The sequence below is a fragment of the Ailuropoda melanoleuca genome, chromosome 16 (genome assembly GCF_002007445.2).
Source record: "Ailuropoda melanoleuca isolate Jingjing chromosome 16, ASM200744v2, whole genome shotgun sequence".
In the NCBI taxonomy this organism is placed as follows: domain Eukaryota; kingdom Metazoa; phylum Chordata; class Mammalia; order Carnivora; family Ursidae; genus Ailuropoda; species Ailuropoda melanoleuca.
The window spans coordinates 83,491,911-83,517,755 of record NC_048233.1 but is presented as its reverse complement, the minus strand read 5'-3'; the positions used below and the strand labels follow the sequence as shown (position 1 = coordinate 83,517,755).

The following is a 25,845-nucleotide window of genomic DNA, read 5'->3' as shown; positions in this document are numbered from 1 at the left end:
GGAGGGGGACGGGGGAATTACTCCCCTGTTTCTTGCTTTTACTAACGAACCTGCCATTTTTGTGTCTGGACTTTGATTTGTCTGAGGGAACAGTCGGGTTTTACTAATCTCCGTCATCTCCCTCCTTGCCTTCCCCAGAGAGTGTCCTCCATTCCCCCTACTCTCGGCTTCCTTTCCACCCAGTGCCCGTCTCCCCCGTTCTCCCTCTATTTCCTCCACCCCCAGGCTGACCCCACCCTTCCTCCGTGCACCTCCCTGTGTCACCCTGTCTCCTGCTACCCTCTCCCTCAGCCCCTGGGCCAGGGCTGCTCTAGAAAATAGTTGTGAATTTGGGGGACAGATAGGAGGGTGATTAAGGCAGCCCTTTTCCAAAAGGGGCACCGCATGGCAGTGGTTTGCACAGAGCAATAGTGGGCAAGGTCAGGTTCTCACCCAGTCTGAAGGGGAATTGAGGAGGATGCTCCCCACAGGTCAGGTCCTTCTAACTCTAGAATGGCAAAGGCAGATGAACTCACTGCATGGGCTGGGCCAAACAGAGACCACAGGATGAGGAAAATGGCCGTAGCTAGTGCCCTGGCTGCTGGGGCTGGGGAGGGAGGACACAGCTGAGTGGCTCCAGGGGGGGGGCTGGAAGGCTGAGGAGGCCAGGGAAGCCTCTTCCTGAGGCCCTTGGGGGCCAGTGGGGCCCTCCCCCTGCATAGAAGCCAGGGCCCCCGATTAGAGCAGTCTAGGACGGTGGAGGCTGTGTCCACTCAGGGCTCCTGAGGTGTTGGGCTTATAGATGGGACACAGGCGGTGAGAGCCCAGTGTTTCTCTGGGTCATGAGGTGACTTGATGTTTGCCTTTAATGACCATGATGTGTCCCCTGGATCGTGCTGTGATTAATATGGCTACAGGGACGTGTCAGGCCAGGTTCCCGCCCTTCAGGAGCTGACTGTCTAGCTGGGGTGACCAGACACAGGATCAGGAACCAATTAGTGGCCCATTTTCTGGTCTTGGTGTGGGATCAAGAGTGGAGGTGCAGGGTGGGACAGAGCTGAATTTGCCCCAGGGAGACCCCTTCACCTACCACCCCTCCCTGTCCTATCCCACCCCTTCACCCCAGCCCCCTTCTGCCCATCCTAATCTTGTCTGCATGTTTTTGTGACTAATACTTTGACCCTTCCCTTTTCCACCCCGATCCCTACTTCCCAGCCTCAGGTGGGTGGAGGGAAGAAGAAATAAAAACAATAATGACCAGCCCTCCCCTCAAAATAAGATTCAAAAGCTTTTGAACTGCCCCCTCCCACAAAGACCTTCTGCCCTTGAACCTGGTCCCCCCAGCACAAGGTTTGATGGTTCCCAGAAGGGGGCCCCTTCAGCCCTCACTTTGCTCAGCTGTACCCCCCCACTCACTGTGAGTGAGGGGGACTCGAGGGCCCTGTGGGGGAAGGTACCTTGCCTCATTCTGCTCGTGTTCTTTACGAGTTCCTAACATCCTCCTCCCACCCCCATGACAATGGAACCCTGGAGACCAGTCTCGGGAAGATGGGTGGTAACATGTGTGTATGGTCCGGTGTGGGTGGGGACATCACAGGATGTGACTGGAAGGCCCAAATCTCCAGACTGTGCCTGAAAAGAGGGTCCTGAAGCATGTTTGGGGATTGGGAAGTGGGGGTGAGCTGTGGTCTGCGGAAGCACAGTGCTGGGCTCTCTGTGAGCCAGCTTCCTGATGGCTCCTGTAGGAGCCTGCCCGTTCTTCCCAGGTGACCATCCTAAGCTACAGGTTCCCTACAGTGGGGCGCTCATGGTCCTGAAGCCCTTGGCTTTCCCCCCACAGTCTTGCTGGGTCTCTGGAGCCCTTGTGGGCTGCTCCTATGGCTAAACTTTTCAGGGGCCACATGGGCATTTGTCTGGGGAGGGGTAGACAGAGAGTTCCCTGGATCTGTCACTCCCCCCAAGGTCACTTCTGCCTTCCCCAGGCCACTGCTGAGCCCCTGTCCTCTCCTTGGAACATCGGGTACTCCCCCCTCCTTACTCATGTTGCTTCCTTAGCTGACTTTTCAGCCCGGGACTCAGATATCGTGAGGTTAGCCCTGTCCCCCTGTTCCCTAACCTGGCCATGAGTAATGAGGGTGGGGTTAGTGGGGAAGATAAAGAAGAAAAGAGGGCAGGTTGATGAATAGATAAAGGGCTACCCTCTCCTTGAAGACAAGAGAGCCACTGGCATACAGAGGAACCTGGGGAATAAAGACACAGACTCAGGAAGAAGGCATGGACCAATGGGAACGCTTGATGTTAGGGTGGTGGTGGGAATCAGCCCCGAGGCTGTTATGCATCCCCCAGGACGTTCCAGCACTCCCCAGTAGTATCTGAGCTCCTGTTCCACATGCCCTCACTGTCTCCCATTTCCCTACTGGGCTAAGACAGAGAGGACTCCTCAGTGCCCCGAAGGGACGGCCACAGGTTGAGACAAAGCCACCAAGATCCAAGGAGAATTGGTGTTCTCTACCTCCTTTATGAAAGGTGCTCTGAAATCACATGAGGGTCCAGAGAGCACCCCAAGAGGAGGGAAGTAAGGATGCCATTTGCATCCCCCCATAATGGGGCCTTGTCCTGAGGTCCCTACTCCTGTTTGGAGCCATTTCCAGGACGTGCTTCTTCCGTTCTTCGTGGTGAGCACTCCCAGTACCCTTCAGGCCTCCGCCTGCTGAGTTGGGGGCTGTGGGGCAGGCCTTAGCCCACCCTGAGACCATCAAATCTTGTGCTACCTCCTTTCCTGCCTTCCCCCTCTCCCCCCACTGTTCCTCTTCCAAGACAAGCAGACATAAAAATGGGGGGGGTCCCCCTCCCCCGCAGCCCCCCGGCCCCTCCCTTGCCCAGCCCGTGGCTTTTCCCAGGGAGTTGATGCCGGTTGTCTCCTTGTCTCCCCCCCTCCCTCCCTGGGCTGGGCAGGTGACCATCTCGGTGGACGGGATCCTGACCACCACAGGCTACACGCAGGAGGATTACACCATGCTGGGCTCGGATGATTTCTTCTACATTGGGGGCAGTCCCAACACGGCCGACCTGCCGGGCTCACCCGTCAGCAACAACTTTATGGGCTGCCTCAAGGACGTGAGTAGGGCTAGGAAGGCTCTGGGGTCAGCCAGGAAACCCTTTGGTCCCTGTGTTCAATGTGATTTAATCCGAGCTGGCCAGTGGCCTGGTTCCTCTGTTCCTTCCAAGGTGGGGGAAGACCTCCCCTCTTTAAAACCTAAGCCCCATTGACTCCATCAAGAAGCTTCTCTCCGCTCATGTCCTTGAGCCTCCGAAGTGCCCCGTCCTCTCAGAGGACCCTCGAGGGCAGCAGTGGTGCAGAGGAAAGAATACGGGATGTGAAGACTAAAGACCTGTGTTTGGTCTCGGCTCTTCCCCCCACTAGCTCTGTGACCTTGGCCAAGTCTGTCGGCCTGTCTAATTCTTAGTTTCCTCATCTGAAAAATGAGTAGTTGGTACCTAGTTCTCAGGGTGGGTGTGAGGGGCAGATGAGAGTGTAAATAAAAATACTTTGTCAATTGGAAGATGTCCACTAGATGTGAGCAGTGATCGTCTTGCCATTTATGAACCACGCGCAATTCAGCAGGTACTGAGGGCCGCCCTGCTAGGCTGGGCGGGAGGACAGAGCACAGACCATAAGTGGGGCAAGGGAGATGTGTGTTCACAGCCTCTGTGCGTGAAGTTCCAGAACGGAGGTCCAGGCCAGTGATCCAGTGGCACTGAGCAGGCCCCCCGCCCCCCATGATAGGGTCCCACGATGGCTGCTGCTGCTGGGCAGGAGTGGCCAGGCCCTGAGCTGCTTTTGCCCTTCATCCCTGACCCCACCCCTCCCTGCAGGTGGTCTATAAGAATAATGACTTCAAGCTGGAACTATCCCGCCTGGCAAAGGAAGGGGACCCCAAGATGAAGCTGCAGGGGGACCTGTCATTCCGCTGCGAGGATGTGGCTGCCCTCGACCCCGTGACCTTCGAGAGTCCTGAGGCTTTCGTGGCACTGCCCCGCTGGAGTGCCAAACGCACTGGCTCCATCTCCCTAGACTTCCGCACCACTGAGCCCAATGGGCTGCTGCTCTTCAGTCAGGGCCGGCGGGCTGGGGCCGGGGCCGGAGGCCACAGCTCTGCGCAGCGGGCTGACTACGTTGCCATGGAGCTGTTGGATGGCTACCTCTACCTCCTGCTGGACATGGGCTCCGGGGGAATCAAGCTGCGGGCTTCTAGCCGCAAGGTCAATGACGGCGAGTGGTGCCACGTGGACTTCCAAAGGGACGGGCGCAAAGGTCAGGAGGCCTGGGGGGTGGGGGCCCCTTCTACTCCTCCCCGCCCCCCCCCCGCCTGACTTCCTTTCCAGGCCACGCCCACTCCTGGCCACTCCCCCATCCTTTCCAGGCCCCTCCCACTGCTGTCTTCCTTCCTCCTGGCCATCAGCCCCTTCGTTGTCCCTCATGTCATGGTGCATTGACGGGAAGAGCATAGTGTTTGGAGCTAACAGAGCTGGGTTCCTACCTCTGCTCTCCCACTTACCGTGTGTGTGTGACTTTAGGCCCTTACTCAGCCCCTTGAAGCCCCAGTTTCATTGTCTATAAAAGGAACCATTACACTGGGCTCCTTAAGAGGAGAAAATAAGAGAATATCTGTAAAAGGATTAGCATAGTGCCTAGCACAGATTAGATATCCCATTCTCCTTTAAATAAACAAAAATCTTCCCAACCATGCCTCCCTTCTAGCTAGGTCCGTGCAACTTTCTTTTAAATCACTCACGGAGTACTTAACAGAGTACAAACGGTGTGCCAGGTGCTGTCCAAGGTGCTGGGTTGGGGAGGGTGGCGGACGGAACAGTTCTTCGCTGCCAGGGAGCTCGTGCTCTTGGGGAGAGGGGCACAGGAGCACCCCACACTCCCACCTGGTGAGGTTTCCAGCACAATAAGGCAGCAGGGCAGAGCGTGCTCGGGCCAGGCAGGTGCTGTTTCTTGAAACGTCTGTTGCTTCCAACCACCCTTCCCTCTACGCTTCCTTTTTGGTCTTCTCTTCCTATCCTCTTGTTTTCTGCCCAGTTCTCTCTTCACTCTTCTCCATCTTGTTGATCATGAGGGAACCAATTGACGTAAAGGAGAACTGACACCTTATCCAACATAAGCACTTACCAACATCAGCTAAATTGTGCCCTCCCCCAGTTGTCACTGCACCAGGCCTTTGAGGGGCTGTTTCCCCCCACACACCTTCCTGGGAGGAAGGAGCCCTATGGCTCGTGGAAACATCAGCCTCTCATGGCTGGCTGTTTCTTCCTTCCTCTTTCCCAGGGAAACGTCGCCTTCTCCAGCCTTTACATGGGTTCATCCCCTGGTTTTGTCTTGTGATGGCATCCGGGGGGTCTTCACAGAGCACTCGCTGACTCCCAGGGTTTCCCCATAGGTGACTAGTGACTCTCTAGGTTGGAAGTCTGCCCAGGCCTTGCAGAGAACCCCAGGACCTTCTGCTCCTTTCTCCCTGCATGAGGTGGTCTCCTTAGCCTCCCACCGATCTCTAGAGCCCACACACCAGGTCTGGCTGGTCCTTGGGTCACTGTTTGACCAGCTCTGGCCATTTCTGATGTCCCACGTTCATTTATGCACCTAAGCCCAGACTTGAGGCAGTCATCCCAACAAAGCTCTCCTTGACCTTTTCCATGACTTTTTTAAAAATTGTGTTAAATTACACATAACATTACCATTTTAACCATTTTTATTATTTTTTATTTTTTTATTTCTTAAATTTTATTTATTTATTCAACAGAGATAGAGACAGCCAGCGAGAGAGGGAACACAAGCAGGGGGAGTGGGAGAGGAAGAAGCAGGCTCATAGCGGAGGAGCCTGATGTGGTGCTCGATCCCAGAACTCCGGGATCACGCCCTGAGCCGAAGGCAGACGCTTAACCGCTGTGCCACCCAGGCGCCCCACTATTTTAACCATTTTTAAAGTGCACAGTTCAGTGGCATTAAGGACCTTCACACTGTTGTACGACATTACCACCATCTACCTCCAGAACGCTTTCATTTTCCCAAACTGAAACTCTGTCCCCATGAAACACTAACTCCCTGTTCCCCTTCCCCCCGCCCCTGGCAGCCACCATCCTACGTTCTGTTTCTATGAATGCATTACTCTAGGGGCCTCCTGTAAATGGAATCACATAATAATTGTCCTTTTGCATCTGGCTCATTTCACTTCGTGTGTTTCCAGGTTCATCCATGTTGTAGCTGGTGTCAGCATTCCCTTCCTTTTCATGGCCGAATAATATTCCATTGCATGTAAATACCACCACCTTTTGTTTGCCCATTTATCTGTCCATGGACACTTGGGTTTTCCATTTCCATGTTTTGGAGCAAGGATCTGGAGCAAGGATCTGGAGCAAGGCCTGGACTCACTTTAATCTCCTCTTGCTGACTCTATTATACATTCTTTTCCCAACCCTTATACATTCTTTTCCCAACCCTTCCTTTCCTTCCCTCTTCCTTCTCCCCCATTTGGTTCATTTTCTGAGTCCAGCTGGGTAGTGTCCATGTCCAGGAGGCCCCACAGCAGGTGGGTAGAGCCAGCATCTGGGGAATCTGCTACCAGAGGGATGTGCGTGATCAGAGGGCCATATTTGGGGGCCTGGTAGGGGAGTGAGTTTTAGCAGCGAGACCCTGGAGCCTCTGACACTTGTCAGGGGAGACAAGCTAGGGCCGTGTTAGTAAAATGGGGCACAAGAGAATGATTTCTCTGGCTCAGGAAAGGTTTTGAGCAGAGAATGTGCTCTAGGTTAGGAGCCCCATCCATAGAGGAGGCCCTCATTCTGCTTCCTGAATTCGACAACCTGTACTCATGCTTTGATCTCCTACTGCACCCCCTACCCTGTCCAAGATCTCTGCGCAGTCAGGCCTAATGTAGACCAAACCTTCCTTACCTCTCTTGTCTCCCTGTGGAGACAGGCAGACTTTTTAAAAAATTTTTTTAAAAAAATTTTATTTATTTATGAGAGAGAGAGAGAGAGAGAAAGTGAGAGCACAAGTGGATGGTTTGGGGGGGTGGGGGGGTGGGGCAGAGGGAGAGGGAGAAGCAGACTTCCCGCTGAGCAGGGAGCCTGATGTGGGGCTCGATCCCAGGACCCTGGGATCAGGACCTGAACTGAAGGCAGACACTTAACCTACTGAGCCACCCAGGCGCCCAAAGACTTTTTTTTTTTTTTTTTAAGAATTCTTCTTGAGAAAGGACAGAGAAAGAAAAAAGTATAGAAAGAAATATATAAACAGAAGAGTTTGTAATGCATAGGCTTCCACTTCTTAGAGATCTCAGTAAAGGTTTTGGAGCTCCCACTTGATCCCAAATCTTTTTTCTTTTTTTTTTGAGATTTTATTTACTTATTTGTCAGAGAGAGCGTGCATGTGCACACACAAGCAAGGCGAGCGGCAGGCAGAGGGAGAGGGAGAAGCAGGCTCCCCACTGAGTGAGGAGCCCGACATGGGGCTCGATCCCAGGACCTGGGGATCATGACCCGAGCTGAAGGCAGATGCTTAACCGACTGAGCCACCCAGGGGCCCCCCAAATCTTTTTTCTAAGATAACCAGCCTTTCCTTCTAAAGAAGTCCTACACCTCAGGAGCTCTGTGCCTGGCTGCCCCTCTCCTGGCTGTCCTCCTGTGTCAGGCCTCGGGAGTGGATCTGCCTGTCCATCTTGTCCACCGGGCAGAGGGTTAGACCACGCAGGCTCTGGATGGCACTCTGCCTCTACTCCTTAGCCCCTGTGGCGCTTTGGGCAGGTTCCCCAAACTCCCTAAGCCTCACCTGCCGCTTCAGAATGGGATCGTAAAGGGCTACTTTCCTAGGGTTACCTTGAGACTCTGACATAGAGAAGTGCCGAGTGCCTGACATGCGGTCATAAAAGTTCAATAAATGTTAGTAGCGGGAAAACACTTTGGATTCAAGCTCGCCAGCCTCCTTAGGGTCCTCTGCCTCTGGTTTGTGGTCTAAGGGACTGGCCGGGGGAATGACCTGTGAGTACTCCAGCCCTTTGGGGCACGTTCACCCCCTGTGCAGCCCCCGAGGACTCACTCGGGTGCAGAGGCAGGAGCGTGGACAGAGGCCCGTGGCACACTGCAGCTGGGCTGGGCTGGCTCACCTGAGTTCCTGAACCTGAAATCTTTGTTGAATAGTATCCGCAGCAGCAAATAAGGCTGAGCTTCTGGGCCAGGGCTGCTGTAGGGTGTGGGGTGGGAGGCCAGGGGTCCTTTTCCGGCCCGTGTTGACGCTCACCCCTGCCTTCGTCATTGAGGCCCACTCTCCCTTGATCCCTAGGCTCCATCTCCGTGAACAGCCGCAGCACACCGTTCTTGGCCACTGGGGAGAGCGAGATTCTGGACCTGGAGAGCGAGCTGTACCTAGGCGGTCTCCCGGAGGGGGGGCGGGTGGACCTGCCTCTGCCCCCGGAGGTGTGGACGGCGGCGCTCCGGGCTGGCTATGTGGGCTGTGTGCGGGACCTCTTCATAGACGGACGCAGCCGAGACCTTCGGGGCCTGGCCGAAGCCCAGGGGGCGGTGGGCATCGCCCCCTTTTGCTCCCGGGAGACGCTGAAGCAGTGTGCCTCTGCCCCCTGTCGCAACGGCGGCATCTGTCGAGAGGGCTGGAACCGCTTCGTCTGTGACTGCATCGGGACCGGCTTTCTGGGGCGGGTCTGTGAGAGAGGTGAGGCTGGTTTTCATTCCAGGCGTTCCCGCTGCCCATCCTTGGGCCCCTTCCTCCTCGGGGTGCCCCTCGTAGGTCAGCCCTGGGTGTGTCATCCTTGTAACGATCCTCTTGGTCTTCTCTCTCCCTCCGCTGGCCTTCGCCTGTCCCCCGGTTCCCTCTTCTCCCACTTCTGGGGCAGAGGCCACGGTCCTGAGCTATGATGGCTCCATGTACATGAAGATCATGCTGCCGAATGCCATGCACACGGAGGCGGAGGACGTGTCCCTGCGCTTCATGTCCCAGCGGGCCTACGGGCTAATGATGGCCACCACCTCCAGGGAGTCTGCCGACACCCTGCGCCTCGAGCTGGATGGGGGCCAGATGAAGCTCACGGTCAACCTCGGTAACCACCCTGCCCTGTGTTCTGGTCCCTTCCCTGTCCCTGCTTCTGACCACACCCCCTCTGTCTGGAGAAGCTGGTGGTGGCGCCCCCGAGAGTGGGAAATGGGGAGGTGCCAACCCCAGGTCAGCGCCCCTGAGAGCTTTGTCCCCAGCAAGGGTGTGCGGCGTAGGGGACACTCCGTGTCTAGCAGCACTGGGGACGGGGTGCCCCCAGTAGGGCCATGCCATCCACCCAAGTGTGTCTCGGTGTGACCGCCGCTCTGCTGGGACTCTCATTTGGGTTTGCTGGCGTCTGTCCTGCATCCACACGTCACAACATCGCTCATTCTTGGTTGTTGGCTCATCCACTTTCTCTTGCACTGATTCATTCATTTGGGAAGGACTCACAGATGCCTAGCGGTGCTAAGCCTGGGCTCAGCGCAGCTCATCTGGAGGTGAGGAGGACCTGGCCCGGTACACAGCCACTCTCACCTGCTCTGCATTTGAAGGGCCGTGTCTGTCTGTGTGCACAGGGGCGCAGGCAACGCTGGACGCCTCGGGACGTGTATTCCCTTGTCTGCTCTCGCGTTTGAGTCCCATGGCTGCCCCGTGAAGCCACAGGATCACCCGGTGGGCTTTGCTTTGCCTGTTTTATAGATCGTGAAATTCACATACTGACTCATCCAACATCACGAAGCCAGCAGTGGTTGGGGAAGGAGCCCAGACTCAAACCCAGGTCATTTGCCCAGAAGTACAGTGTTTTCCCATTGCTTCTAACAGACTGGGGGGTGGGGGGCATCAGGGACCCTCGCCATCAGATGGCTCGCCCTCTCTGCTCCTGCCCAGAGCAGGCTGAGGCCCCCACCTCACCGGGCAGTCCCCGGGGTGTCTGTGCAGGTGGAACCATCAGGCCCGTTGGGGCCGAAAGGAAACAGGTGCACTCATTCAGCTCCTCCGTATGGGACACATTGTAAGCGCCAGTGTCTTCTGCCCCTAGACCACGACAGTGGCAAATACGAGGATCCCGCCTTGGTGGGGCTTTCAGTTAGGGGAACACTAGAAGTTGGAGGTCCTGAGCCATCCCGGCTGGGCTCACGACTGTCCATCTCATACTAGCCTCGCTAAGCGCCTAGAAGTATAGCACCCAAGAGCCTGCCATGTAGGAAGATTCAGGCCACGAGAGTACTTCGCTGGGTCCTGGGCAGGAAGGGAAGTAGGATTCTTCTGAGCAGATTAGGACCCTCACCTGGAGAGATCACAGAGCTTTGAGCTTTTAAATCTCAATCTGGAGTTTCACCCTAACTTTGGTCTCTAGGCCATTTGTGGGACAGACTGTGGCCTTTTGGGGACCCAATGCCTCATTAATAAATTTGTACTATGTCTTTCCCTTTCCCCTTTTGGCCATTTGGTCTTTGTCCTCCCAGGACAATGATTTGCCGAGCAGGGCGGGGGCTGGAGGCGGGGAGGTGGGCAGGCGGCCAGGGCCTCAGAGTTGGGGAACGGGAGGGCTCCGTGAAGGTCTGCTTCGGGCCATCATCACAGCCCAGACTGGGTGGTGTGTCAGTGCTGCAGGGGGAAAGTGGGAAGGGAGACACCCTTTGGCCAATGTCCCATGGTCTGTACAACACCCCTGACCCCTCTGAAATGGTCACAGAAGGAAGGTACCAGCCCAGGACCCCATGAGTGGCCCCGTGCTTCTCAGACGTTCCTGGACTGTGTACCCAGACCCGGCATGACATACTCCTTCGCCCTGGGAAGTGTGTGTTCTCCGCACAGTAGCACATGGCTCTGTGTGCTGGGTAGTGATACAGTAGGGAACATCTCTGGCCTTCTGTTTACAGGGAAGGCAGATACTTCTTCCTGACTTGGGCTGTCTTAGGTGCTTGGGGAAGAAGCTTGGGTTCCTTTAGATTAGACAGGAGCCAGTGTCCCTGGCCCAGAAAATGCTCTCTGGTGGGTCCTTGGGATCTTTCACCCTTAGGATCTACCCTCTCCTTCCCATCGGCATGCTTTTCTGTCTGTGCCTCAGAAGTACTTAGAAGGCAGAGAACAAGGTGGCCCTCAGGATGTCAGCCAGCAAGACAGGCCTCCCACCCCTCCCCTGTCCCTGCCGCTCACCCCTGGCTGTGCCGGGCCCCATGCCGAGATGCCATCTCTAATGTGGCTCCTGACGAGCCATGACCAAGTGCTCGGGGCAGATGTATCCGTCCACAATACTGAGGGACACACATACAGGGAGGCGTGTGGCTGCTCTGTGACCCACACCCAACCATTCAGCCTCAGGGTCTGATGGGAAGAGCCCTGGGCCTGGGGCCAGGAGATCTGGGTTTCAGACCCGGTCTCCGCCTGCTGGGTAAGTCATTCCGCTCTCTGCGGGCCTCTATTTTATCTGTAAAATTAGGATAAGGATCCTCACTCTGTTTACCTTCTGTGGTAGTTCTGAGACTCACATGGAATAACGGGAGTGAAGGCATTATACAGATGCAAGACGCATGTGTAGAAACTCGCCCAGCCTTCTCGATGGAAAATCTTACAGGCCTGGGGGCTTGCTTCCACATTGCATGACCCAGTCTGGCTCCTGCTTCCCCACTCTGCTTGCTCCTCAGGGGCTGTGGGGCCTCACAGGCAGGGAACACCACCGAGGCCCTGGTCCTGGGCTGGACTTACTCTGGGGGCCAGAGAGAAGACCGACAAGGCTTGGTCTCTGGCCTCAAGGTCTCATTCTGTAGGGAAGGGAGGCAGACAGAGGGGGGCAGCTGTGCAACCCATCAGATGCTCAGTGGAATGACGCAGACTTGGTACTGGGCCCTAAAGAGGAAAGCGAGGCTGCCAGTGGTCACTGGGAGGGCAGCTGGGAGGAGGCCCTCGGTGCCAGCTTCAGGAGGCGGGGCGTGTGCTGGGCCAGAAAGGGCCAACCAGGAGCCAAGGCCTCCTTCCGGGCAGAGGGTGCTAGAGACACTAGACTGTGTCTCCTGTCCGGTCCCTCAGCCCCCACCAGGCCTGCAGACACTGAACAAGTATTCTAAGCTCTGAGCAGGGTGGTTGATTTCTGTTTCCAGAGAACACTAGAGTCCCCTGGATTCTTCACCCTCTTCCACTGTGACCTGTGTTCCTGAGTCCTTTTGCCCTTGGTATGGCCTCTCAGGCCATTGCCCAGCCTGGCCTGTCCCTTGTTGCCCTCCACCAGGCGTGCCCCTGCAGACCCAGCTGGCCCTGAGGCTGCCATTGCAGGGTGCATTATAATTAGAGAATCTCCAAGCTGGAAACACCCTTGGAAATGATCTCCTCCAGCCAGTACGCCCCGCCCCCCGCCCTGCCCCATGTGTGAATTACCCGTTAGTTCCTCGGTATCTGCTCACAGGCCCAGGTCAGGAGCTCCCCACCTCTGGTGGCCACTCTAATCATTGGGTCATTCTTCCTTCGTGTCAGCCGCGCCTTCTAAAGTTCCCACTCGGGGACCTAGTTCTGCCCTCTCAGGCCATACAGAGGAAGCCTGACTCGTTCTTGTCCTAAGCCAGGCTGAATACGTCTTACGTTCCAAAGCCTGTTAATCCCCGAGGCCACAGAGGGGTGGTTCATTCCCCCTGGGGGGGCTGTCAGTGGTTCTTGAGCTCCTCCCGTAGCCTGGGCTGCCCGGGAGATTGCTCTGAAGGGCTGCGTACTGCCGCTCTTCGATGTCACTTCTGACATGAGCTTCTGGCCTGTGAGCTCCTGAGGCTCCTTGCACAGGAGCCTTGGACCCACCATCTCCAATCTGGGATCTGTGGGGTCTGGGTGGGGCGGGGGATCAGGTGGGGCATGGGATGGGAAGCCTGGTTCTTTATCCTGGGTTCCTTAACATGCAGGTGACTTTTCCCACCTGTTTCCTCACACGCTCACGCCCTCATCCTGGCCTCTATGTCCAGCCAGGACCTTGGCGGGTCTGCTCAGACCTGTCACTGTTCCTTCCCGGAACCTGAGGCACAGGTCACTAGCTAACCGGTCACTAGCTAATGCTCCCTGAGCTGGGCTCTGGGTAGGCATGTGCACGGAGGGCTGGTGCCCCCTCTCACCCCCACTTTCTGCGTGCCTCTGGGATGGTGCTGGCTCCTTCCCACAGTGCCCATCTTCACAGGCTGTTCGCTGTCCTCAAACCCCACTGGAGCGGGGCTTCTGAGGGTGGGGTCCGTGCAGGGGGTGGACCTGGAGCCGACACCTCTTCTCTGGACAGATGGATCCCCACTCCTGGCGCTCCCCTGCTGGGAAGGGGAAGATCTGAGCTTTTCCCAACAGGGGATCAGCCTGCCCTTCCAGCCCCTTTTTTCTTTTTTGGACCCTTCATTGGTGAAGACTCTGCTGGCCCAAAGAGAGCCCCCGTGACCTGACTCCAGGCCTGGCACCCTCCCACCCTCACCCTGACATTCTTCCCCTCCCTCTGTCTAGCTTCTTCCCTCAGCTCCCCCTTCCTTCCTCTTTTCCTCTGCACCCTCTCTGCCTCCTTCCTCTCACTGGACCTCGGACTTCCCCCTGAATCTGCTCCTTGGCCTTCCTCGGCTTCCTCTTCTCTCCCTTGGTGCCAGGCTGTGGCTCAGGGTCCCGGCTGCTCCCCCCACTCTTCTGCTGCGGTTGACAACGCGTGTGGAGCTCAGCCGTACTGCCCGAGGGGCCCGTGCCCCCAGAGCCGCAGGGGAATCTGTTCACCTCCACTGCAGGAACCTTCCGGGGCCCAAGGGATGCCAGATGCCCCCAGTGGCCTTTGCTTCCTGGATGTAGAGATGTGGGCAGAGCCTGGCCTGGGAGGAGCCGTAGGATGCCGGGATGTTGCTGGAAACTACCCCTTTTCTGAAAGACAAGGGCCTGCCTGCTGAACCCTTCTTTCTTGTTCTCAGCTCATAGGGGGGAAAGCTGAGGCTCAGAGAAAACGGATTTGCCCACAGCCACATAGTGAGACCAGGACCCAGCTTCTCTGCCTCAGGGTGAAGGACTTTCTGCAGCCCTAGGCTGCCTGGGTCTGATGGCATGGTGCAGGTGTCCAAAGAGCCCTAAGTCCCAACTTCGTAGGACCCTACAGTTCCATTCCCTCTGCAAGGCTGGCCGTCTAACACGTTGTGGGTAATGTGTCCCGTTGAGGGGCGGGTTTGTCCCAAGGCCCTGGGGCTGCGGTTCTGTGTAGATAGAGTGCTTTCTGACCACATGAGGCCTGCTGACCCTGGAGTCATAGGATATAACAATGCTGGGGTAGGGCAGGGACAGGAGACTTAGCCTACGGTGCCTGCCTGTCCCTGACTTGCTATGTGTCCTCCGAAATCATACTTTGGGGGCCTGGGTATCCCCATCTGTGAGGCCCTGGCCCCTCCCTGGGAGAACAGATTGATACAAGTTGCTCTTCAGGGTGACTGATCACTCCAGTCCCCAGCGGCAGCCTGGCATCCTCCATGTTAGGAAGGGTAGAAGGAAGGTTCCTGGAGGGATGGTGCTGGCCCCCTGGGACTTTGGGAGGTGGATGGCCGCGGGAAGGGAGCCCTGGGGCAGACCCCTCCATTTTGCTCAGAGTCCAGGGGCCATGGGGAGTGACATGTCACAACTTGGGCTCTGAGCAGGGAGTCGTCCCAGAGCAGGGGATGCAGGGATTCTGACCCTCCCCACTCATCTCCCTCCCAGAGATGTGGAGGTGTGGGGTTGGTCAAGCCTGCAGCCCCACAATGAACCCCTGTACGACTGGGATCCCAAGGTGCCCATCTCCCTCAGACACGAGAGGCCTGGGCCCCTCTAAGGGAGACGCAAGCCCTCTTCTCATTGCCTGACTGCCCTGCCTCCCAGCTCTGGGGAGGGTTGGAGCCCTCTTGGGGGCAGGAGGGACAGGGGTCCAACTGAGGAAGGGGAGAGGGCACCTGGGCACGCGTGGTCCCCGGAAAGTGGTCCCGGGGGGGGAACCCCCGCCCGCAGACACCCCTGCCTGTGAAGGATGTAAAAAAAAAAAAAACAAAAAAACTTGTTCTGCCTTTTTGTCTCCCCTCCCCCTCTGCCCGCCCCATGGCCCCCCCAGACTGCCTGCGCGTCGGCTGCGCACCCAGTAAGTGGCTTCCCTCTTCTTCTGCAGAGCCCCCAGGGGCCTGGGATGCTGGACGCTGGGATCTGGGGAGGGATCGCGGGGGGAGGAGAGCCTTCCTCACTAGCTTGTGTGGGGTTTGGGCAGTGGGTGTGGGGAGGGGAGCAGGCATGAGGGTGGGTGGGGGTGGGGTGGCTGTGGAGGGCAGAACGGGCCCAGGGACACTGAACTAGGAAGAGTTGGTGGAGGGCCCTGGGTCAGCATGCTCCCTAGGTCTGAGAAGAGGAAGGCCAGGAAACCTTGTATCTCTAGTCCTCAGGAGGGTGGGGCAAGGACTTGGTGGCACCTGCCGCAGGACGGCCCACCACCCCATGACCAGAAGAAGCCAGAGCCGAGCTGGGACATTCCACTGCATCTCCAGAGGTGGCCACAAGGGGGAGGGCGAGGCACGCAAGAAAGAAGATGAGCGCGGGGAGCAGGGTCAGGGCTTCAAAGTTCAGCCCTCCACAGCTCCTGTGGTGGGTGGGGGCTAAGTTTCTGCCACGTTTAAGGTGCATTCAGGGGGACAGGGCGGCTCTCAGCTGGGGTGAGATGGAGAGCAGGTGTGGAGCATTCCAGTGTGCTGGGCTCAATGTGCCGTCTCAGTGTTTCTGCATGGCGTGCCCCGATGTTGTGCAGGAGAGCACAGGAGTGTGGCAGAGGCCGGCAGAGGGGCTGTGTGTGCTCAGCGTGTCTCTGTGTGTGTTTGGTCCCTGTGTGCGCATGCGTGGTGGTGAACCCTGTCCCCGCTGGCCTGAGCCCTGGGGGGCCCGGTGATCCGGGCGTGCAGCACGGTGTAGCATCATTCTAAAGAGAAATATATTTTGTCTTAGACTTGGGATCGGATAATCCTGGTCTCGAATGAATGGTCATAATGCCCAAGAAACGTCCCCCCGTCTAGCCACGTTGGCAGCGCTGTGTGTGGTCACATGTCCAGGTGTGTGGCCTTAACCAGTTGTGTGCAGGAGGGTCCCACGGGGTCCGCCGTAGATGGGGGAGCTGCGTGTCTGTGCGAGGGCTCAAGCACGGTGATGCTCTGTATTTTGGAAAATTCTAGGTCTATGCCTATATGCTGGGAATTTCCCTGCTGGCTACACACATTGACCACATTGACATTGAGGCTCCTTAGAAGACTTAGAATGTCGGTTGTGGGTGTGAGGGCCTCAGGGCACCGGGCTGGAAGCAACTTTCCCATCGGACCCTTCCAATGACACCCTTGGAAGTCGCACAAAGTGGCAGTACTGTTCTCTGGAGTTATGACGGAGTGTGTAACCACAGTGGGAGCATGTGTCCTTGTGTGTGTGGGTGCGTGGCTCGGCTGAATAGGGGCCGTAGGTGTATGCGCGCACCTGTGCGCACCCGTGCGTACAGGGGCGAGACTCCGTGCGCTCAGGGCAGCACAGGAAGACACAGGCGGGTGCGCAGGGGCGCCATGCTCACTCCCCCCTTGGTGCCGCAGGTAAAGGCCCCGAGACGCTCTTCGCGGGCCACAAGCTCAATGACAATGAGTGGCACACAGTGAGGGTGGTGAGGCGTGGCAAGAGCTTGCAGCTGTCTGTGGACAACGTCACCGTCGAGGGTAAGTGCTCTGAGACCAGGGAGGCGGGTACATCTCCAGCGAACTGTGGATGGCTCTCTTCTCGGTGACAACTGCCTGGGCCTCCCTGGGGCAGCGTCCTGGAAAGCTACCGCGGCCATTTCTCCCCAAGGGGTGGTATATTGGGGGGGTGCTCCTTGCAGGTGGCATGACCCCGGATACCCGTGAGCGCTGGACCAGTGAGTCTCACGGCTCCTCCAAGGCCCAGCTCCCAGCCACCCCCTGAGGCTCTGGTGTGGCGGGGAGGCTCCTGGAAGACCCGAGGCCCAGCCCCAGAAGTGCTCCCCCAGTCCGCCCGCCTCATCTCTGTCTCTGGCCCCGAGCAGGACAGATGGCGGGAGCCCATACGCGGCTGGAGTTCCACAACATCGAGACCGGCATCATGACGGAGCGGCGCTTCATCTCCGTGGTGCCCTCCAACTTCATCGGGCACCTGAGCGGGCTGGTGTTCAACGGCCAGCCCTACATGGACCAGTGCAAGGACGGCGACATCACCTACTGTGAGCTCAACGCTCGCTTCGGCCTGCGGGCCATCGTGGCCGATCCGGTCACCTTCAAGAGTCGCAGCAGCTACCTGGCGCTCGCCACGCTCCAAGCCTACGCTTCCATGCACCTCTTCTTCCAGTTCAAGACCACAGCCCCTGATGGGCTTCTCCTGTTCAACTCGGGCAACGGCAATGACTTCATTGTCATCGAGCTGGTCAAAGGGTGAGGTGCTGGGCCCGGCACCGCAGGCGAGGAAGGGATCCCCTTCCCCCGCTGACCACGATCCGGCACCCAGCCGCTGGCTGAGATATCCAGACCCCTTGAACCACAGCTCAAGGTTCAGGTCCCCATCCACAGGCCAAGATGGAAAAGCACCACCCCCTTCTTGCACCCTGGTGACTCCCCAGTTATGGCCTCGCCGGGATGCTCCCAGTTATATCTGTCTGGGCTCAGGCAGGTCCTTTCTGCAGGCAGAAGGCAGGGCCCAGGCCCTGTGGCCTCTCTTGCCTGAGAGGACCCCACTCTAGAGCAGCTCTGTCCTGCCCCCAGAGGGCCCTGCTGTCCCCACTAACCTCTCCCCGGACCAGCTCCCCTTCTGAGGCTGTCTTAGGAGCCGGCTCCTCCATGGCCCTCCATCCCCATGTCCTCCCCATGATGGGACTTCACACCAGAGTCTTCTTGCCATGGGGCTGGGTCCCTCCACTCTGAGGTCTCCCTCTCTATGCCTTTGTCCCATGGTGCCTGGGACCCCCACGAGCCATAGCTCGTCCTTACCCTGCCCTCCCAGCGCGGCCCCCGCCTTGACCCGGTGTCTCCTCCCTACTGTGGGGCAGGTACATCCACTACGTGTTTGACCTGGGGAATGGCCCGTCCTTGATGAAGGGGAACTCGGACAAACCAGTCAATGACAACCAGTGGCACAACGTGGTGGTGTCCAGGGACCCGGGCAACGTGCACACGCTCAAGATTGACTCCCGCACGGTCACGCAGCACTCCAATGGCGCCCGAAACCTCGATCTCAAAGGTGGGGCCTGGGGCCTGTGGAGAAGGCCTGGCCCTAACCCAGACCCCCCCTTGGCCGCAGCGAGCTCACCGCTGGCTGTGGGATCCTCTCGCTCCCCCGCCACCACGGTTTCCGCCTCGTTTCCATTCTCTGCTGTGTGTCCAGCCTGACATTTTCTGTTCCGCTCTCCCATGAGGCTGCTCTCCACATGGAAAGCCTGGCCGCAAGATGTGCCTCTCCGGGAGCTTGGCGGCCTCGCTCTGGAGCTACGAGTAGGCAGTCCAGGGCTTCTGAAGGCCTCTTGGGCCTCCAAGCCAGAGAAGCCTGGCTTGACTGAGGGCTGTAAAGAGAATGGGGAGCTTAGTGTCCTGGCAGGTGTCTCCCCTGGGTGGGGTGGGAGGGGGAAGTTGATAAGGAGAGGAGGGAGTAGCACTTGTGGGCTCCCCGCCTGCTGCCCTGGTCGTATACATTGGGCATTGGCTAGGCTAACTTGGGGGGCTCTTTTGGACCCAGGCTTCCCTGTAGGCTCTGTGTCACACCAGGGTCACGCGTTACCCAAGGCCTCCGGGGAAGCTCTCGACATAGTCATTGCCTGCCCCCAGAATGGTGCTTGAGAGAGCAGGGAAGGAGCAGGAGCCTAGAGCCCGGGCATTGGAACAGGAGTGGAGATGAGGCTTGTAGCTTCTTCAGAGCCCCCTGGGGCAACATGAACGACCTTCTCCACCGGCCCCAAGAAGCCCTTAGCCCCATGGGGACCCCTGCATGTCAGTGGGACCCAGACTGTCTGAGATCAGCAAATTCACCCCCCTCCTGGGAGAGGAGAAAATGGGAGCTTCAAAGGCTAGATGGCTTGCCTGAGGTCACCAAGTGAGCCGGAGGCAGAGCTGGAGCTGGTAGCCTGGTCAGGTGCCGCCAGAGTGCTGACAATCCCCCCGGCTCCCAGAAGGGGGCAATGTGTCACAGATAATCCATGGCGGCAAACCCGAGGAGGGCCTGGGCTCCTGGCGTGTTGCAAGGAGCCAGGGTCCAAGGTCTGCCATGTGCTCTGCCGTGGGCTGGCCCAGACTTGCAGGCAGCGGTGCGTGGGGTCAGCTGTCCCCGAGGGGAGCTGCTTCCTGGAGTCTCGCAGAGTCCCAGGCCCAGCCCCAGTTGTTGGGGAAAGGGAGCTGAGTTAGGGCACTTGGGAGAGACTGAGGGCTGGCTGGGAGAGGCCTGAAGAAGCTCAGGGAACAGGGAGAAGGGGGCGAGTGGGAGTGGCGCGGATAGGGCCTCACGTCTCTGAAAGGCCCTGATTACAGGCCGGAACTGGAATCAGATGTGTGGGAGAGAACATGGAGCCCGTTCCTCCAGCTGCTTGCCGCCCCCCCCCCCCCAGCAAGCCCGCCCTGGGCATCTGGGCTTCTCTGGGTGGGGAGCAGACAGATGGCAAAGTGGAGAAGGAAGAAGGAAGAGGTGGGGGTGGGTCGTGGGATCTCTGTATGGAAACTGGAGCCTGGGAGAGGACGCTGCAGGCTGGGAGGACTTGTCAACCAGATGCTGGTGTCCTGGGAGAGGAACGGGGACCAGGATGCCACCCAGGTTCTGACCCCCCTCCCTTTGCAGGGGAGTTGTACATCGGTGGTCTGAGCAAGAACATGTTCGGCAACCTGCCCAAGCTGGTGGCCTCCCGGGATGGCTTCCAGGGCTGCCTGGCCTCGGTGGACCTCAACGGACGCCTCCCAGACCTCATCGCTGACGCCCTGCACCGCATCGGGCAGGTGGAGAGGGGCTGTGACGGTGAGTGTAGGCTGGAGGAGGACCAGCTGCAGGGGTGCCCTGGGGCGGCTCTGGGGCAGGGGCGCAGGGGGTAAAGGGTCGCTTGCCCTTCCTGTTGCCCCTCACCCTGGCCCCTTATCACAGTTCAAGGCCCAGCCTAGCAGTCCCTGGGCACCCCTCCCCTCTGCCACCCCGCCACCCCCCATGCCCCTGTCAGGATTTGGTCCTTCTGGTCTGGCAGGGCTGAGAGCCGGACCTCCTGCCTGGCTCGAAGCTTCCACACCTCCTGGGGAGGGAGGGGGCTTGGCTGAGCGGGGGGTGTTCCTTCCTCCTGCCTCTTCCAGGCCCCAGCACCACCTGCACCGAAGAGTCCTGCGCCAACCAGGGCGTCTGCCTGCAGCAGTGGGATGGCTTCACCTGTGACTGCACCATGACTTCCTATGGAGGCCCTGTCTGCAACGACCGTGAGTACCCGGGGGGTGGGGGTGGGGGGGTCTCGGCCCGTGCCCAGCTGCGGGGACTGTCTGGGAGGAGGGGGTTCTCCAAGAGCCATGCTGCTTGCTTCCTTCTTATCCCTTCCTGTCACGAGAGCGCAAGGGGGAACTGCTGGCTGCTGTCCACTCTCGGAGTCTTGTCCTTTGGGCCCGCGCAGGATTGCTGCTGCTGAGTCTGGGGCGGTCTGTTGACAGATGGCCTCCTCTCCTCGGTCGGAGCTGGTTGAACACTGCTCCCTTCGCCTATAACCAAAGGCGTCAGCCTCTCTTGCTCTCCCTGGGAGATCTGGGTGACGGTCTTCCGTGTGTTATTTGTAGATCCCACATACACGCTATGGCGCAGGACGGGGGGCCTGCATCCCCTTTCCTCTGGGGCCCTCAGAAACGTGCAGTGGAAGTCTCTTGTTTCCTGCCCAGGGTGGGCCCACTCCCAAGGGGGCAGGCAGGCTCACAAGGTTCCTGGGAGGCCAGGCCCAGCTGACTTCTCTAGACCCCGGTTGTGCGGGTCTCTCCCCCTCCACCCCCTCCCACCCCGGCCCCGAGAACCTCAGCTGCAGGTTGTCCCTTGGTGCCACAAGGACACTCCATAGTGTTCTGCTCCTGCCCATCTGGGCATCTGTCTGCCAACTGGCTTGTTGTTTGAGGCTCCTCCCTGGTAGGTTGGTGGCCAGCAGCTGGTGAGAGCTTGGGGCAGGAGTGGGGAGAGGCGACCTCCTATCTGAGGGGGGCTGTGGAGTTTCTCTTGGACGATTGGGTTGGGGGCAGTGGCCAGGGAGAGGGCAGCCTTCTCAGGCATCCCCTGAATGGTCTTCCTTGGGGAAGCCCTGTTGAGAGACCAGGGATGTGACAAGTCAGAGGTCTGTGGAAAGATACACACACACACACCCACGCAGCACTGGGCTTCTTCATTTTACAGTGATGGAAACTGAGGCCTGGAGGGGTTGGGTGGGTTTCTGGTGGATTTCTGGGGGGTAGTTAATAATAGATCTGGGCTAAGGACTGGGATGGGTGCCTTTGCCTCTGTGCCAGGCCTTGGAGCCTTCGTCATCTGGGCCTGAGTCCTGACTTTCTTACGGGGTAAACCTGCGTGTTTCAGGGCTTGAGCTCTTGGGCAGGCCTTGGTTTTTCCTTCTCCTCTGGAAATATGCCCAGCCCGTCTCCCTCAGCGTTATCCTGTGCTCTCAGGCATGGCCCAGCCTTGAGGACCTCCACATCCCCCTCCTGTCTCCAGGATTTTCTCGTCTGACGTGCGACTCTCTCTTCCTTCCAAAGCCCCCAGACGATGGCCAGCTCAGGGACACTCGAACCCTGGCTGCCGGGGAATAAAGACAGGGCTGGGCCTCTTTCTGACCAGCTCGCTCGCTGTGCACAGGAGAGCTGTAGATGGTGGTAACTTTGCTGCTTAATAGTAGCAATGCCTGCTGATTGTTTAGCGTTTGGCAGCTTACAAGGCCCTACGAATTTCTTCTTCAGTGAAGGCAGGGGGATGGAGACCGACCGTCCTGTTTAACTGATGAGGACACCGAGGCCGTTTCCATGCCCGAAGTGCTAGGCTGCTAGGGGCCAAGTGCAGCTAAGGCCCCAGGAGCTCCTGCCTCTCTTACCTCCTGCGGCTCTTTTAGTCCCGGGTGCTGGTGGTGCTAATAGTGGGCATTTCTTGCCTGGGGTGCAAGGGATCAAGGTCAAGAAATGCTGCTGCCCATTGTCACTACTATACTCCCACCCCCTGGAGCCTTCTGGAAGTGGGTCTAGTGATTGATGGGGGTTTAGGGAGTCATGCCATCTTTTAGCAAGGGTGGGAAGAGAGGCCAGAACCGCTTCTGCAGTTTCCAGGCAGGTGGGAGGCAGGGGTAATCGGGGCTGGGGAGCAGGGCATGTCCCAGGAAGAATCACCATCCCCGAGCACTGGTGTGTGTGTGGTGGCAGAGCCTGAGCAAAGCCATGCAGGTAAAGACAAGGTGGGTGCAGCCTGGCAGCCGGCGGGATTCCGCCTGCTGTTTCTCCGAGTGCCAGCCTTGGGGGACCTTCCGAGAAGGGCAGGGCAGGAACCTGGGGCTGGGGGCTCTGCCATTGCTTCCCAAACCATAGTTCCTTCCTCCCTGGGGGTGCCTCCTAATTCTCTACGCTCGCTCAGCTGTTTCTTGTTCATGCTGCCTCTCTATGGCTGGTCTCGTCCGGGCCCCACTGAGGCACAAGGCCATGCAGGAACCTGGCTGAGAGGCCTGTTCAGTTCACTCTGCCCCTGGGCACCAAGGGGCTCAGTGCCTGAAGACAGGGAAAGCGGGTGGGCATGGCCGAGGTGTCCTCAGAGGGTGGGGTTTTCTCGTGGGGGGAGAGACTGGGATGAGGAGAGGTCTGACCTTCATTAAGGACAGCCTTTCTCAACTTGTGGCCTCAGTTTCTCCATCTGTGACAGGGGATGTGAGGGACGTCTGTGTCCCTTTAAAGCTCATTAGTCTGCTGTGGGAAGGCAGGAGAGATCACAGGAGGGAGCCCATCCCTGCCATGGGATGAGAGAGAGGAAAGTGGGGAGAGAACGAAAGAGAGAATATGAAGCGAGAGAGGAAGGGAAGAGAGAAGGAGGGACACTCCCTGCCTTGGGGCTGGGGTTTGGGACCCAGGCGCCCCCATCAGGTCTGCTGGGGGTTCTGTCTTCCAGAGCCTGCCCCTCACAGACAGGCAGTTCTTCACCACGTCTGCCCCCATCTGTTTCTGCCCCATCTCTGTTTCTCGGCTCCTCCTCTTGCTGTGTCCCTCTTTGCAGCCTCTATTGATCTCTCACACACCTCTCTTCTTTTGTACCCTCTGTCTCCCCCCTCGCTCCCCAACATCACCCCCTCCAACTCTCTCCACTTCCCACTCACTGATATTGATTGGCCTCTAGGCGGTTTCCCTTCCTCTCCTCTCACCGCCACCGGCTCCTCCCTCCCTCCCTCTGGGACCATACATTTTCTGCCTGCTCAGAGCTCTGTCAGTCTCTATTCCCAAGCCAGGGGCATAAGAATGGGATGGAGAGGGCAGGAGGACAAGGCTTTGGGGGACCCCAGCCCTGCTTCCCAGGCTGCTATTTCTCCTCCCTCCTGGAGCCCTGTAGCATCTTGAAGCCTTCTCTTCTGAGGACCCCCTTCTTCACTTCTGAGCCTGGAGCCAAACGGGGTGCTCCCCCCAGCTGTCAGCTGACGAGGTTGGGGAGGTGGCAGTGGCAACAGAGGAGCTGTCCCGGGTGCTGACAGCATTCGGGAGCGGCGCGAAGCACATGTGCGGGTTTTGGTCCAAGATGGAATTCCGAATTGATAAGCAGGAGCCAGCCCTCTCCTCCCTGGGTGCTCCCATTCTCTCTCCCCTTTCTCACATCACCCCCTCTTCCTTTTGCTCTTTTTTCACCACCTCTCCTCCCCACTCTACTACACTATTTCTTTAGCTCCTTCCAGGTCCATCTCCACCTCCCTCCCTTTTCCTTTCTCTACCCTCTGGCTCCCTGCCCCCCCCCCCCCCCGCCCCACACACCACCGCTTTCCTGGTCCTAACCCAACCCAGATTGACGTGGGTGCAGAGGTCATATCCAGATGAAAGGAAGGGAGCCTTTCTGCACTTACCTCTTGGGCTATGACAAGTGCTTTCCAGAGACCCCAAAACTCTGGGGAGGGGGCAGATCCCAGTGGAGGGGCACCTCGAAGAAGTGGCTTCCTCAGCTGGACATAAGTGACCCAGGAAGGGTTTTGTCCTATGCGGGACACTCAGTGGACGGGTGTCCTGGAAAGTCTGTGGATGGAGAGGTTGAGGCTGGGGGAGGGGCAGGGGGAGTCAAGAGGAAAGATTGGAGGAGTCCAGCAGGGATGTGCAGAGGGTAGGGGGAGCATTGTTTTGGGGAGGTGGTGAGAAGACTGTATCCGTGTGTGACATGTTTTACTCTTGAATACCTTGAGGCTCTGGGTCATTGTTTTTGGAGGGTAAGTTGGGAGGAGGTGTCTGTGTATGTTGGCTGTTCAGCGCTTGGGGCTGGACGTGTATGTGTGCCTCTGTGCGTGTGTACATCCTGTGCCCCTCCCCCGCGCTGAGTGTGAGTCCGTGTGCCAGTGTCTATGAGCACATGTATGCATGCATGTGTCTGAGCCTATGTGTGCCTGCGCGCTCACTGGTGCCTGTATGGGCACGTGGGTGTCTCCATACCCGTCCACATCCTAGCGTGCACGTGTGTTCCGAGGGGTGCGTGCAGAGGTGGCTGTGGCCCCATCTCTGCGCGCTGGACCAGAGAGCACTACTGGGGTTCGTCCAGGTGCGGGGGAAGGGAAGGAGGAGGAAGATAGCTGCCTCTCTTGCTAGCCTCAGTCCTGTTCAATTATTCAGCAGGGCCCCTTCTCTGGAGCGGGAGGGAGGGGAGCGCGCGCTCAGGCGCGGGGGAGGGGCGGGGCGCGCGCAGAGGAGAGGCGAGCGCCTAGCGGGCTAGCCAGGTGCCGTGCGGCGGAGCTGCCCAGCGCCGCCCGCAGATCGGGAGCCGCTCGGGTCCCTCTGCCCTGCCCCCTCCTCCTCCCGCGCTCCCTCTCCCCTCCCCTCTCCACTCCTTTCCTTTCCTCCCTCCCTGTCTCCCTCCCTCCCTCTCCCTTCCAGCCCTCAGCCTCTGCAGCAACACTCCGCTGCCTCCATCTCTCGCCGGAATCTCGCAGGCTCGCACCTTTCCTCTGCTCAGCCCCGCTCCCCTCCTTTCCTCTCCCCTCCTCTCCTGCCTTCATTCCCCCCTCACCCGGATTTGCTTCCCTCCTCCCTTCTCCCGCCTCCCCCCCACCTCGGCCGCTCCCTCCTTTCCCCCCGGCCTCCGTCGGGCGGCAGCAGCAGCAGCGGCGCGGCCGGCCCTAGTCTCCGTCGGGCTCCCGTTTCTCCCCCTGACTCCCCCTCCCCCGGCTCGGTTTTTCCGCAGGATTTCCTCCGCTCTCGCATCCCTGCTTGGCCCCCGCGCCTCCCCTGCCTCTCCTCCCGGCACCATGCCCCCTCCCCCGGGCGCTCCCCCGGGTTTCTGACGGCCCTCTGCGCCGCTCCGACCCCGCCGGGATGCGGGCAGACCCTTAGCTCCTCGAGATGGACCCAGGCGTCCTGGACCTTGGCGTTGCCGCTCCGCGGACCTCGGATTCCCCAGCGGGATCCAGTTGATTTCGTTGGCTCCGGACCGAGGCTTGGGCTCTGATTTTCCTTTTCTTCACCCCCTACCCCCCTCCCGGGGCTCGGAGCCGGAGGGGGGTTTCGCGGGGCTGCGCAGCCCCGCGTCCCCGCCCCCGGCCATGGGGCTGTGAGGCGGCCGCCCCCGGGCCGAAATGCCCCCCGGGGGGAGCGGGCCGGGGGGGTGCCCGCGCCGCCCCCCCGCCCTGGCCGGGCCCC

General features: G+C 58.8%; 1 protein-coding gene across 15 annotated transcripts in view; it reads left to right on the top strand.

The window, feature by feature from the left end:
• Positions 1-25,845, top strand: part of NRXN2 (neurexin 2) — a 96,827-nt gene that overhangs the window by 33,939 nt on the left and 37,043 nt on the right. For 9 of the 15 annotated variants that reach the window (XM_034645151.1, XM_034645161.1, XM_034645164.1 and 6 more), the window contains 10 exons: positions 2,935-3,096; positions 3,856-4,294; positions 8,324-8,710; positions 8,892-9,095; positions 15,099-15,125; positions 16,591-16,719; positions 17,064-17,445; positions 18,057-18,247; positions 19,829-20,002; positions 20,326-20,445. In XM_034645151.1, the coding sequence (XP_034501042.1) occupies positions 2,935-3,096; positions 3,856-4,294; positions 8,324-8,710; positions 8,892-9,095; positions 15,099-15,125; positions 16,591-16,719; positions 17,064-17,445; positions 18,057-18,247; positions 19,829-20,002; positions 20,326-20,445 (2,215 nt within the window). The remainder of the gene's footprint in view (positions 1-2,934; positions 3,097-3,855; positions 4,295-8,323; positions 8,711-8,891; positions 9,096-15,098; positions 15,126-16,590; positions 16,720-17,063; positions 17,446-18,056; positions 18,248-19,828; positions 20,003-20,325; positions 20,446-25,845) is intronic. The other 6 variants (XM_034645166.1, XM_034645157.1, XM_034645155.1 and 3 more) reach the window with 2 other exon arrangements.